At 39.2% G+C, this 14,424-nt stretch overlaps 1 protein-coding gene across 1 annotated transcript; it reads left to right on the forward strand.

Moving 5' to 3' along the window:
* Window positions 1–1,357: 1,357 nt before the first annotated feature.
* LOC107308380 (stromelysin-1-like) lies at window positions 1,358–10,939 on the forward strand. The gene is made up of 10 exons (XM_015852248.2): window positions 1,358–1,574; window positions 2,340–2,581; window positions 2,668–2,816; window positions 3,786–3,911; window positions 4,427–4,588; window positions 4,739–4,892; window positions 6,553–6,686; window positions 7,177–7,336; window positions 8,478–8,578; window positions 9,232–10,939. The coding sequence occupies exons 1-10, from the start codon at window positions 1,473–1,475 to the stop codon at window positions 9,330–9,332; spliced, it is 1,431 nt and encodes a 476-aa protein (XP_015707734.1). The 5' UTR covers window positions 1,358–1,472; the 3' UTR covers window positions 9,333–10,939.
* Window positions 10,940–14,424: the final 3,485 nt, after the last annotated feature.

Below are 14,424 nucleotides of genomic sequence, written 5' to 3' on the forward strand. Positions count from 1 at the left end.
TTAGGTGTTTGCTCTCAGAGGAGGAATTCAGCTCTTGGCAACCAGCCTCCGCTGCTGAGCTCCACCAGCTAGTCCAGGACCGGTCTGCATTCCATCTGAAGACCTTGCATTCTGTTCTTCAAAATGCTTTTCACAATGCCCTGCAGGAAAAGATGAGTTCAGTAAATGCTGGAAACACATAGGTTGCTCTGAAAATTATGTCTCCTATTTTTTTTTTTTCATGGAAATTGCAACACATACAAAGAATGTAATAACACTATTTGATAGAGTAAAATTCTTAGCTACAAAACACTGCTTTTCAGCACAGTCACCACCATTAGCCATGCACTTTCACCAGCAATGAAGAAGAGCCCGCATGCCACGCTCATTAACTATCTGCGTAGCTGTCCAGAATGTAGCTTGTCTTTCACGTCACTGCTGCTGAAACATGCCACCCCCACCCCACTGTGCTCACATCTACTTTTTGGTCTGCATTAGCATATTTCAAGTGTTGATGATTGTAATGGGTGCCATTTTTTCCACATGGAGGAAATGGACACATTTGAGTTTCATCCTTTCTTACCAGCAGTAGGAGGCACAGAGAACAGAGAAAATCCTCCTCTGAAGGGAAAAAAACATCAGAGAGCTCACACTACAAAACCTCAGTGCTTTTTAAATCTGAAAATCAGTGGACAGGTAAGAGACTATGAAATAGGAAGTCATCTGGCAACGTTCTGATGCTGAACACTCCTGAGAACAGTGGCATACAGACGTTAGCCTGATTTTTTACCTTGATTATGCTGAAAAAGGTATTTTCATTTCCTTGTGGGGGTTTCATGTTTTCTTGCAGACAAACAGAAGTTCAATCCAGGTGAGAAATATATCAAAGAAAAACTGCACAAAGCACTGCTTCTGTAAACAGTGCATTACAGCACTAAACTTCTAATTCTGAAAGACTTCCCCAGGGGGAAATGATGGTACTACAATAATCTCCAAAATTACATTCTCCTATACAGACAACGTGAAAAGTTTATAAATAAATAAAATTAAACAAATAAAAATTTGCTATCTACAGTTGTGTAACATTGTGTTTGTTCTTTGTTTATGTGCTTCAACAACTCAGTTGGAACTTTCCAATGAGAACTTTAGATGGAAAATGTAGAAGTGACATGCATTAAGGTTTTGGAAAGAAAGGCTACAGTTTAACAACTAAAAGATTAATGATCTTGTTATAAAGATCTACATGTCTATTATCACCTCATTAATAATATTTCCTTGTTGCGAAACCTCCAAGAGGGTGGAACTAGATGGAAGACAGTGCCAACCTTTTATATTAAAACTATTGTTTTGCATATATTCTGTTGCTAACTGAAGGTTGTGAGAAGCAGTGAGTGACTGGAAGCTTCGTAAAGCAAATGAGAACTATATAATGGTGAAGCAGGTGTGCGACATACTCCAAAGAAACATTTCCTAGGGAAAAGAGAAAAAAAACAATGAAGAACCTTCAATTTCTCCTGCTATTATACGCAGCACTTTCTCATGCTTTTCCTGCACACACAAGGCAAAAGAAAGAAGAAAGCATGCAGCTTATCCAGGTGAGGATGGTACACCTTTGGGGCTGAGGTCTCTAGAAACTATCGATCATCCATTATAGTATCTGGAATAACGCTAGTATATAGCAACTGTGGAGCTACTCTACAATGCTTTACATACTGCACATTCCATTGGAATGAATAACAAGTTATTTCTCATAGTGGACCTCCATTGTGTACTGTGATAGCAAAAGTTTCTTTAATCTTGACTCATCTTTATTTTTTGCAGAGAACCATGTAAATGGATGATGCATTCACTACATCGGTGATTAATTGATTCTACAAATAATGAAACAACTGAGTCAGTGTACGCTTGATTTGTAGTCAGGTGGAAATGTAGTTATTTATGTGAGTTCTGGTATTATGAGATGCAGTTTTTCATAAGATGTAGATTTCATTTTTTTCCAAATTATGGGTGTGTTGGATACTGCTACTTAAATTTGGTAGTTGGTCATATGTTTCAGTTTTTTCACTGCTGGCTTTAAAGGACTGTAGGTAACCCTGGAGCACAGGGGAGGTAGAGGGAACACTACCAGATAAGATTCAATTTATTAGACAAATAACGAATTAGAATGTATTCTGAGTAAAACACAAAGCATTTCTGAAAAGAACTCATGAAGAGAAAGACATCCATACAGTCTTTAACAAGCTCTGTTATCCATGTTCTCAAGGAACATAAAATATCAAAAAAATTATCAAACAGGTCTGAAGCAGTATTAATATATTGTCTGTCTATATGGCTGTCCTAAAATATTTTGTTTCCATTAGAAGTACTTGGAAAATTACTACGGCTTTGAGAAAGATGGAGAATCTTTAATTTGGAAAAGTAACAGTGCTATGGCCAAAAAAATAAAAGAAATGCAGGAATTCTTTGGGATGGAGGTGACAGGAAGACCAGATTCCAGCATTTTGGACCTAGTGCAGAAACATCGCTGTGGATTCCCTGATGTAGCTGGGTTCTCCACCTTTGCAGGAGAGCCAAAATGGGCAAAACAAGTTCTGACATACAGGTAATTATAATGGAATCCTTAATGTAAAGACAGCATGTTTTGTAGCTAAGTTGAATGCAGTTGTTTTTCTATTTTGTATTTTAAAGGATATTAAACTACACACCAGACTTACGCCCAGCAGATGTCAATGCAGCCATCAAGAAAGCATTCAGCATTTGGAGCCGTGTGACCCCACTGAAATTCGTCAAGAAGGACAGAGGCGATGCAGACATAATGATCTCCTTTGCAACCAGAGGTAAAAGTCTACATAATCATAATGAATTATTCCCAACTACTGCCAGTGTGAGGCAGTTCACCTGAAATAATTCTGATTTATTCTCATGTAGTGCACAGAAAAACACAGACTTTGCCCAAGTTGTCATAGTGATGATTCTTGAAGGTGTCTGGGGGAGATGAGAAGAAGGAGGGAGAAAGTAAATGTAGTGAGTTACTGTAGTTCACTGAATCTATACCTAGCATATGATGCCAATGCATGCATGAACCATAGGAGGCTCAGGACTTGTGGAGTATAATCATACTCAGAGCACCATGGCATGGGTAGCTCTAGTACACTGCCAGGATTAGTCATGGGCTTTATGTGAGTTAAGTAAGTTCTAGACATACTCAAGGCTTGTATTTTTGGCACTGCCCTCAGGGAATGTTTACCTTCTCTCCTTTCATGTACAGCTGTGCACACATGCTTCCTAGTCAGCTCTTCTCTTCCCACCCAAATGTACCTATTCATACATCTAGGCACTGCATATAACCATTAAGTCTATGCTCATAAGTCCTGCTCTGGAGTTGACCTTCAAGGGTTCTCCAGAGTAGGGATTACAGTCTCCCTACAACCTTCTTTCTGCCATCAGCTCTTCAGTTACTGCTTAGATCAGGGTCAGGTGGCAACCAGCTGAGGGCTGCTGGCACAGAGCTTGAGAAAATTTTAATTTAAGAGCAAATAAGAGAATGTATTTCAAGAAAAACCATGTCCCCCCTCCTCTTCCCTCATGGAGTAAATACATAAATGTCCAACCATCTCTTGAGGAGGCCAAGATTTCATTCCTGAGACATCCGTTTTCACCTTGGAAAATTGATCTTTTGGTAAACTTTAGAAAGGAATCTCGAAAGTTTATGAAATCAGCAGACTAGAAAGCTCTGTGCATAACTGAAGCCTGTTACCTCACCTGCTGTAGCCTTCAGTCAGCTGTCTGTGGGACTCACTCCTCAGGTCACAACGATTTCATCCCTTTTGATGGACCAGGAGGGTCTGTTGCTCATGCCTATGCACCTGGTAAGGACTTTGGTGGAGATGCACACTTTGATGAGGATGAAACCTGGACCAAAAGCACAGAAGGTGAGAAATTCAGTTCTCATAGCCCAACCAGAAGGAGGGTGTACATGAAATCAAGAACACAAAGTCTGTCTCTCCATTCCGCTCAAGTGCTTTAAAATGGGGCTGATCTGAAGGTGATGATTGAGCAGCTGCTTTCTGTCCCTCAGCTCAGTCCCTGAGCATTCTGATTTAAAAAGTTATGGCATCAGTACAACTTTTGCCCTGGTCTGGGTGGAGATTTACTCGGGGGGGAACTCAGAGAACTTCTCCCCAACCCTCCACCCTCTCCCCACACATTTATGTCACATGTATGGTTCTAGGGTTCTTCTTCCATGCTAACTTCTGCAGTACTGCTTCCTCGGGTTCTACTCTAACAATTTCATTACGATTCTTTCTGACATGAATTTTGTTTCCAACTGATTTTTCCAGCTTTTGCAGGCAAGCAGTTCTGACAGCAGTTCTTAAAGCCTGCACGTTTTGAGTTATAAATGAAAAGAAATGTATCTCCTTTTATACTTTTTGTTTCTTGTTTTCAGGTGCAAACTTGTTCTATGTGGCTGCCCATGAGTTTGGACATTCACTTGGACTTTTCCATTCCAAAGACCCCAATGCTCTAATGTACCCAATTTATAGGAAATTTGACCCTTCAGTCTTCCCTCTTCATCAAGATGATATTAATGGCATTCAGTCCCTCTATGGTAATTCCCAATTATTTATCAGCTACTGTATTTAAAAGTATTTATCAGTTTGCAATTTCAAACCCTTTGGAATACCTTTCAGTAACTTTGGGTACTGGATTTATGTGAACAAATTTGCATTTTAATGTTTCCATTAACTGATTCTTTTAGGACCTTCTAACACCTCGAATTACCAAAGAGATTCTGCTGAGATAAAAGACCAAACTGAGTCAAAAGAACCTGTTCTGCCAAACTCCTGTGGCCCTGATGTGACTTTTGATGCTGTCACCACTTTCCGTGGGGAGATAATATTCTTTAAAGACAAGTAAGTCAGCTTTCAGAAACCAAAATAGCCATGTATCATTTATAAATTATGCCCTACAGCACAGAAGAAACAACTTTATCCAGAACATTCTTATGCTAGGATTTCTCACTGTGACTTGAAAGGAGTTAAGGTAAAATTGATATCTGAGCTTTCAGGTAAAGGGCTAATTTGAGAACTGTTGCACGAACCACAGCTTGTAATACCTCAGTGATGCTGATCATGGTCTTGTCAGTACTTTACCATTTGGGCAATACCATACAGCTGAAGAGATGTGCCTAGATCTCACAGGGGATATTTGTGGATTAGAATCATTTACTATTTGCAGAAAAATCCACCTGAGTGGCTGCAAGCTGCAATTCACAGTCCAAAGAGCGGGAGGCATTGATTCTGGCTGTTGCAATTGAAACATGCACAGTATTCTTACTTATTACAGAAGGTTGTATTAACTGTTAACTTTTAAGTCTTACTTTACCCTCTGCTGGTAATTCTTTCACCTCTTCAATAATCTTTAATAGTGGAATCTATAATAAAAGCTAGAATTGGTGAATCTTATTTGGGTTTGCCAGTGTTTCAAGATTACTCATTGATTTAAACAACCAAAGAATTATCCTCAAGAATTAGAAACCTCTCCCACATCAAAATATTAAAATTCTAGTGAAGAACAAGAATTCTGAGTAAGAGATTGGAGGCAAAAAGGAAGAAAGTGGTGGAGAAACAAGAAGAGAAGGAAGATGAAATAGGATGAACAGGATGAGCAAAAAATGTCTGTTATGAAACTACTGGGAGCTTTTATTTTAGGCTGGAGCAAGTCTCCATAGTTGTCATCCAATTCATTCAGTATCAGAGAAAGGCACTGCCAGCTCTGATACTGTCAGCAGCTTCATTCTATCCTTGCATTGAAATATCTGAGGTTCTACCAGTCCTGACATTACACCTTTTTGTAGAGTCCCTGCACTGGTGACTTAGTACAATAATAAAAGGCAAAGGTAATTAATTCAGTGCTAAGGTCAGGTAAGTTGCCCATCTTCAAAGGCATGTCAGCCCAAAAAGTTGAGAGAAGGGGTCATAGAATCATAGAGTCACAAGGCTGGAGAGGACCTACAAGATTATCTAGTCCAACTGTCCTCCCATTATCACTGCTACCACAAGCAAGGTGATTCCTTTCCTTTGCAAGAGGTAGGGCTGTGCTTCCCCTTGCTTCAGGCTCCCCTCAAAGTCAGCATTAAAGGGAGATTTAACTTCAAGGATTTGAGTTCACAAACCCAGAAACTGTGTTATTTTGCAGAAGATATTTGCAATCATTTCTCTCAGCTGGTGCCGATAATCCTGGAGTAGAGATTTGTTCCCGGAACTGTACTCCAAACTGCCTTTTAGACATGAACTGGGTCCCTCTAGTCATCTTCTCCATAATGGGAAAATAATGTCTGTTTTAGAGGAACGGTTAATCTGACCTCTTTTGGATGTCTGCATCAAGAAGAAAGGAATCCTCACCATGGAAATGACATTCTTTCCACCACTGTTAGAAGCAGTTTAGGGTGACTAACACAGGAGACACAACTGCATTTAGTCAGCTAAATCCTGTCCTGATTGCCATGATGTGGTTTCATTAGTGTGTATAAATGTTTGATTGTATACAAAGCCTGTGCTATATTTACATCAGGCATTTTTGGCGCAAGCATCCTGCAGTCAGAGAAGTTGATTTTGATTTGGTATCTTTACTCTGGCCACGGCTGCCATCTGGTGTTGACGCTGCATATGAGATTCCTGAGGAAGACAAAATTCTCCTCTTTAAAGGTAAAATGTATTCTACATTCCAATGCTGTCTCTCCTAGTAGCTTAAGAAATCATGTCTGGATTGAAAAACACACTCTTGTCTGTAGCACTCCACGAATTTTAATTTAGTCCAATGAATTGTTGTAATTCAGTCACACAGATAACAAGAACATTAACCAAGATTAGTTATGTGTCTTTTTCTTTTTTTTTTTTTTTTTTCCCTGGAGATATAAGTATTGAATTTAAAAATGATAGCATGTCTGCTTCCAGCTCGTGAAAAACTAAGATGAATAGAGAAGGAGACTGAAGTTTTCATTCTTGTAAAATATGGTGCACTTTACAATTCTTGAGTTTTTTGGATTGCAGAACAATATGTAAAATATTTTCAAGTTATCAGTATTATCTCTCTGTATTGGTTATTTTTTTTCATTAAAAGATAAGCTTTCATGAAAAGGTTTACATAATTCCTAGAAGATCCTGATAACACGTTTTCATTGACTTTTCTTAATAGGGAATGAATTCTGGGTTGTGAGAGGAGAAACCGTATCACCAGGATACCCACAAAAACTCCAAATCCTTGGATTTTCAAAGGATGTTGTCAAAATTGATGCTGCTTTTTATGACAGAAATAAGGGGAAAGCATATTACTTCACAGAGAACAAATTTTGGAGGTGATACTATCTATTACTTTCCTAAAATGGATCAGAAATATTTGCAAGAGAAATGAAACAATGTTTTTTAGCTTTCAAGTGCTTTAGCTATTTAATCATGTTATGTATTCATTTATTTATATAAATTTACTTGCCTTGGAAAAAAAGCCATCTTACAGCTCCAGAAATCATGTCATGGAATCTGACAGAACAATAATGACATGTGTCTTATTATCAAAGCCACTCCTGTAGGTTAAGAAGGAGAATTCCCCCCTCTTGCCAGTTACCAACAGAAAGCTCATGAAGCTGCAGACTAATGGTCTTCAGCTGCTCAGATCTGTGTTGCAGTCCTATATTTCTAACAGCTGAAGGAGATGCTCCTATATCAGAAGCAGCAGGTAACCTCAGCTTTTGAAGGTGAATGACACAACATCTGTCTTCCATGTACATCATACATACAGAGTGCATCCCAGAGTGACTAACCAGCTACAAACCACTGATTTGAGCAGGAGGTTACAATTCCACATTTTCACTAAAAATCTCAGCCTGAATAGCTTCATTTGAGTCATTTTCCTGATACTGTTTGATGTATCTGCTCTTGCTGAATAAACGAATCAGAAATAAAATGCTTTCAACCCTGTTATTAAGTATGCTGTAGTATTCCAGCATTGACAGACAAGTTGAATTTCACTTAAAATTCAAAGCCTGCTGTAGGTAGTTTAGGTAAAATAACTTAAAATATCTTATAACTTAAGAAAAAATCAGATTTTTTCTAATAAAAATTTCTTACAGAGAAGGAACACAAAAACAATCTCTTAATAATCTTACAAACGTAACTTACGTTTGAAATAAGATTTTCCATCTAGCACTTATCTACAGTTTCTTAACAATAAAACAATACAAAAAAGGGCAGATTTGTGACGATGGCTTAAATATTAAGTATTCTTAGTCACATTTTGAGATGATGTAAACAGAAGTAATTCTTCCTGTGTGGCCATAGAGTAAATAATTGTTTATGAACCTCCGATTTCAAGGTTATCTGAATACTGTTGAAAGTCCTCAGTGAACTTGGCTCCCTGGGTAGGAAGTAGTGACGTGGGTTGAAGTAATCATAATTGTTTGCACTTTTAATTGACATCAGGTTGTTTCTTGTTTTTCTCAGCTATGATAAAAGAAATCAGTCCATGGACAGGAAGCCAAGACTGATAAAAGATGCGTTTCCAGGAATTAATGCGAAAGTTGATGCTGTTTTTCAACATGAAAGTGAGTCTCTGTTCACAAGTGAACCTGAATTAAAGGACCCAGGGACTCTTGGGTTCATAGGACTGAAAGTGCTTGGACAGATAGAGGCTCTTCTGCAGGCTCCTTGCAGCCCTGAGGCTGACCCCTGATATCCCAGAACAGTCATGTAGCTCTTGCATGCTTCACTTTTCCCCCCTGAAAAATAACATTTGATGTAGGGTTGAAAATTGCTTCACAGTTGAAATACCCATCCCTAACAGACAGACTGAAATATCTGCATTCATGTTGATATGTACCTCATGTCATAAGGAGTACCAGTTAAGACACTGAGGTCTCAGCAGCATAAGGTCTACCTGCTGTGAGCAAGGCTATCACATCCTGACATGTCATTACCTTGAGAATAATAATTAGCACTAGCTTCTCCTGCATGACAGAGGATGTGATTTCAATAGAGAGATGATGGGACAGACTGAAGAGCAGTGATCCCAAGCTGCATTGCACCACTTTGCAAACATTATCCCTGGGAGCATATACTGTTGGCATGTTGGCAGTGTGAGTGTATGCAAAATATGCAAAGTTTCTGGAACTCTTTCCAGCTGTTGTTAAAGTGTATTAAGCTTTACAGCTACAATAATGCAATTAACCTGCCTCCCTTTTTTTTTTTTTTCCCCTAGAATGCCTTTATTTCTTTCAAGGAAGAAAGCAATTTGAGTTTGACCCCCATAAGAAGAGAGTAACACGCCTGCTAACGACAGACTTCTGGTTTCCTTGTTAAGAAAAGGAAATCTACACTGGTGTAGGAAAGAATGCGGTGTTTTTGCACTGTAAACACTATTTCTTTTATAATTATATGGAACATATAAGTGCTTCAGACTCAGACATCATACGTCATGCCCTGCATATTCATTCTGTGCTTCTGTAAATAACTGAAGAACAATGTTTAGCATACTGATATGTATATATGTGTACATAATTAACATCAGAATGGCTCACGTATTTTTAAAGCCCCTAGTAGCAGGGCCACTGTTCAAATGGAACGCTCCAGAGGGAATTTAGACTATAAGCCTTTAGTCTGCATTTCATCAAAGTCCGAAACACAGTAAGACACACTCAGTCTTGCAGGAGAAAAGAACTGCTATTTTTTCCTGAAGCAAACAGTGCAAATGATGCTGCCATACCTGCATTTGAGTTGTATCACCTCCAAAAATAAGAAATGAATAGGTCTAATTGGTGTCTGACATTGACAAAGTCAGAGAAATAGGTTCAAAACTTCTAACTTTAATGTTAGTTGGAATTGAATAAGAAATCTTTCAGTGATGACAGCTTGTTCCTTGTTATTTGACTCATGCTGTTCTTAATTCTGTTTTTTCTTCATGTTTCTGGTGCAGTTTTCTGAGCGGTCCTGTAACCACAAGATATTTTAATGTCTTAATCAGTTCATCAGCTACAATAGGAAAAGCCAAAAATATGCATGGATGGTTTGGCTCATATTTTATATGTTTTTATTTTCTCGATGAATTCTCTGCCTCTGGATTTCAGTGATTTCCTTCAGCTCTCCCTACCACTCTCTTCCTAGCTGTGCACTCCATACCACTGCCACTGGGGCTAACTTCACTAGGTCATGTTACTTTAACTGTGATAATGGCTTCTGGCTCTGATTTTTTAGATGTTTTTGAAATATTCTCTTTCATGTGAGATTGTAATTCTTAAAGCAATGCAGGCCTGTCATAGAACTGTCATGATTGTTCTGACTCCTAAATATTTCCTGTTTCTTTTTTTTTGATGATTTATGGGGCTTCCTTTTTACCTATTACATGCACAGAGGATCATGCAAATTACTGCTTAGGAAATTGATACATGGCAGAAGTAGAGTTTCACTGACTCCACTATTATCTGTCTTTAAATAATTTCAGTGTTTGGTGTTTGTTTGTTTATTAGTTTAACTGTAGTATGTTGGTGTCTTATTTTTCTTCCCAATCCTTAGTTTGAAAATCTCAAGCACTACTGGCAAGTCAGCCTCATTATTTTTGTGAAAACAGAATTTTTCACCAAAGATTATTGACCTGTGTTTCAGATGTTGTACTCTCTGAGGTATACTTTGAGACCCAGACTCCTAGCTGATACATTCATTGTTTGTGGCACACTTGGACCAAGGGTTTCAGTAAATCCTTACCTCAGTTTCTTGTGTATTTCTATGTATGCCAGATTTCCAGCCTGTTTGCATCAAGATTGGCCAAAGATGAAATTCTCTTCCCAAGGAACAAAACTATCAACTGATTCTTTCTCCTACTGAATTCATTTTCTTTAATAGTGTATTTTTCTCCAAACATTTCATTTGTTTTTGTTGTCGCTGTCTTGTTCTGGAAGATATTTTTTTCTATATTTGAATGTATCTGTTTTCTGTTCACCAAGGACTCCATAGTACTGTGTGCCCCGGTGGCTCAGTGGTAGGAATGCCGCGTTGCAACACCAGGGCCCGAGTGTTCGAATCCCCCTGTGGCGCAAGTGGTAGAAGTGCCGCTCTGCAGCACAGAGGCTCAAATCCCGGGGGTTGGACTCGATGATCTCTAAGGTCCCTTCCAACCCGCACGAGACTATTACCTACTACCTATTACTTTGATCAAACATAATCCAGGATGCCCAACCTGGAAGGCCCAACAGTATGTGCTCCAAGAAAAACAGTTTGTTCAGGGGGCTATTTTTCATACCTTGTATTGGTTTTCTTGGTTTAACAAAGTCATCCTCACCGGTAGGCACAAATCTCCTTTGATACTGTTCTTGATATGATTATGTATTATCAAAATAGCTAAGGTGTGGTAGTGAACAAAACCTCACTGTGCAATGACTTGGAAATTCATAACTAGATGACCCCAAAGTACCACATAAGTAAAATAGACAAAGATGATAAAAATGGTGCTGACTGAAAACAATCCCTTGCTCCCTGTCAGCATAACAACTGACCCTGCATGTTCACTAGCGGTAGCTCACAGTGGGATGCTTTAACATTAGTGCCATGCCTCCAGACAGGAGTCTATGAGCCTGTAGCAATTCCAGTACATCCCAAATGGGGCAGAGCCACTAGGTATGTGCAGATTGAATATTCAGATTAGTGGAGGGAATTTTATCTCTTATTTTTGTCTCTTTCAGGCTAACTTTCACAACTTTACGTCTTCTAAGACACTTGCAATGTTTAGAGGTGAAGGATTTCAAGCTGGTGAGGTCAGTTCTGAAGGCATCCCAAGACCTGCCTGCCAGCAGGGAAATCCTGCCCAGGACAGGACAGAACAGCTTCTTAGCCCCGGCAGCAATTCCTGCAGGGCGGAAGAATCTGATTAGATTTCCAATGTGTTTGGGAAACAGGTACTTGGCATGAAAAGTGGCACTCCTTCCCATCTACTTGAAGTGCTACTGATTTCAATGATGATGCCCTGTCTGACAGTTGTGCAAGTCACTGAGGTGTAACTCAGACACTACCCCAGTTGATGAGCCACCACACTGAATTGCTCTTCTACAGTAGCATAATTTGAGCTGATTCAGGACCTAATACCCTGAGCCTTATCTCAGTGGCCTTTGGACTTCAGTGTGGTTTGAACTATACGCTTGTACTCCAGCCACTGACTAGCCCAACATCCTGGTACAAAAATGGCATGACTGATACACTCTTGGGGCATGTACAATATTGGCTGATTGTAAATCACAAGATTGTGCAAACTTCAAAACAAATGAGTTGGATGGTTGCCTTCGGCTTTTTCGTATCAGTATTAAAATGTACATGGCTCACTAAGAGAAAAGTCCTAATTAATTTTCTAACTTGAGGAAAATATCTGGCAACCAGCTGTACTGCGCTACACAATGATGTGATTTATATCCCTGATATTTCAGTCTTCCCAGAAAAAGTGACATCCTCCAAGGACAAGAACTTGTTTCAGAATAACATTCTGGCTGTGTAAAATGATTTTTATTTTGTTCCCTTGAAATATATTGGAAACATGTGAAGAGATTAGGGTATGCATAACAGCGCAGAAAGGACAGAGAAGTACTTCCTGGAAGAATGACGACTGTACTTTTTAGTGCCACCTGTTAATGGGGAAAAAATGGCAAGTATAAATGTGACAAATTATGTTAACAAACAATTCTTTGAACTGTGAGCTATGAATTATTTCCTTTTTGCAATGTTCAAAATATGGAACTACCAATCAAAGTTCCTTTTTCTATAGTAATTCTGTTGTGAGGGACTTTGATTTAGGGAAACCCCACTATGATTCACACAGTGAGTTTATTTTTTCATTGTTTAGTCAGTAGTGAACATTGAAGTTTCACCTTAGCAAGACAAGAGTTAAAGCCATTAGAGGATTTTAAAATGTTTCGTATATAAATGGGGAAAAAGGGCATTATCCTGAGGAATCGCATTTAAGCTATAGGTAAGTTGTACACAAGGTCAGTGGAAATCACTGGGACAGAAAACTGTTGGAGGCTTAAAAACAATCCTGGGAAAATACTTGTTCTTTTATCCTTCTGCCTAAAGATCATTTTCAGTCAGTGCTGAAAAGTGGATAAACCTGGAAGATCAATGTGCTAGACAGGCCCATGCAATGCTTGTACTCCTATGTGGAATTAATTAGTAGAATGAGTGAGTAGGGTGCCTAGAAAAGGAATACTTAGAGGTCTCCTGACTCATGACAAGCAAAAAAGGTGCTGTTTTGTCAAGAAAAAAGTGCATGAATATTAAGTACAGTTATTGCTAATACAGAGTCATAAGGCTGTACTGCCTGGGGGAAGAATGGAAACCCCTCCTGAAAACAATGGCCTTTTATTCACAACAGCATCACTCCTCCCTTTCTTAGACATCACATTTGGGTTTATCTGTGCTAAACAGATGGGTCCAGCACCTGGTGGGTGATTCAAGGTAAACTGAGTATAGTATGGATGCTTGTTGTCTGGGCAAGGGCTGACTCTCACCAACAGTTACAGTTAGGTAAGTGCCAGATTCCTCTCTCTCCATTGGTTATATAAAGACATCAGACATTGGGTTTGTTTATTGGGTGTCCCTGTGTGGAGCCAGGAGTTAGACTTTATGATCCTCATGGGTCCCTTTCCAACTTGGGATATCCAATGATTCCATGAGCCTTTAGTCATTCAGTCTAACACAAATGGGCCCACAAGCAAATTGAGGGACTGTGTAGACACCAGTTAGCACTCAGTAAATTCATTTTGGCACTTTCAAATTTCCTTGAAAAGGATAGTATGGCGAGATGCTAACTGCTGTGTGATGGGAAGAACAGATGACTGAAAGAAGGGGATGTGCCATAGGACACGCAGTGGGACGCCAATGCAGATGGTGAAATGGGGCATGACTTTGTGGCCCAACATGATGGAAATTCCCTAGACAGAGGGAAGACACTGCTTCTGCTTCCTCTTCCTGATGTTGTTTATGATTTTCATTCGATGACTATGTGAGCACATAAGTGGCTCCCACAGCCAGTGCTGGAATCCAGGACTCCCTAATTCTGTCACTGGCTGTCCTAAAAAATAAGTTATTTAAAGTTTCCAGGAAGATAACCAGATGTCCCCTCCCACCCTCTGCCTGACTCACTATCCTCTGGTCACGTTAAAATTTGGCAAAAGACCTTTTGCAGAAATGTGCATGGCAGAAGAACCTTCCAGTACAATCTGTAACTTGTGATTTCCTGATGTTCCCATTGCAGCCCCTGGATCCTTCCAATTAATCTGCATGCCTTCTTTGTTTGTATGTGTTTAAACATGCCTCTTATGCCTGTAAAAGCTGTTTTCCAGAATCATCTTCCTAGTTATTTCAGTGACCAGCACTGTGTTATTGCTTTGAAATGTTTGGTATTATTTTTATTCAA

Source organism: Coturnix japonica, chromosome 1 (assembly GCF_001577835.2).
Source record: "Coturnix japonica isolate 7356 chromosome 1, Coturnix japonica 2.1, whole genome shotgun sequence".
In the NCBI taxonomy this organism is placed as follows: domain Eukaryota; kingdom Metazoa; phylum Chordata; class Aves; order Galliformes; family Phasianidae; genus Coturnix; species Coturnix japonica.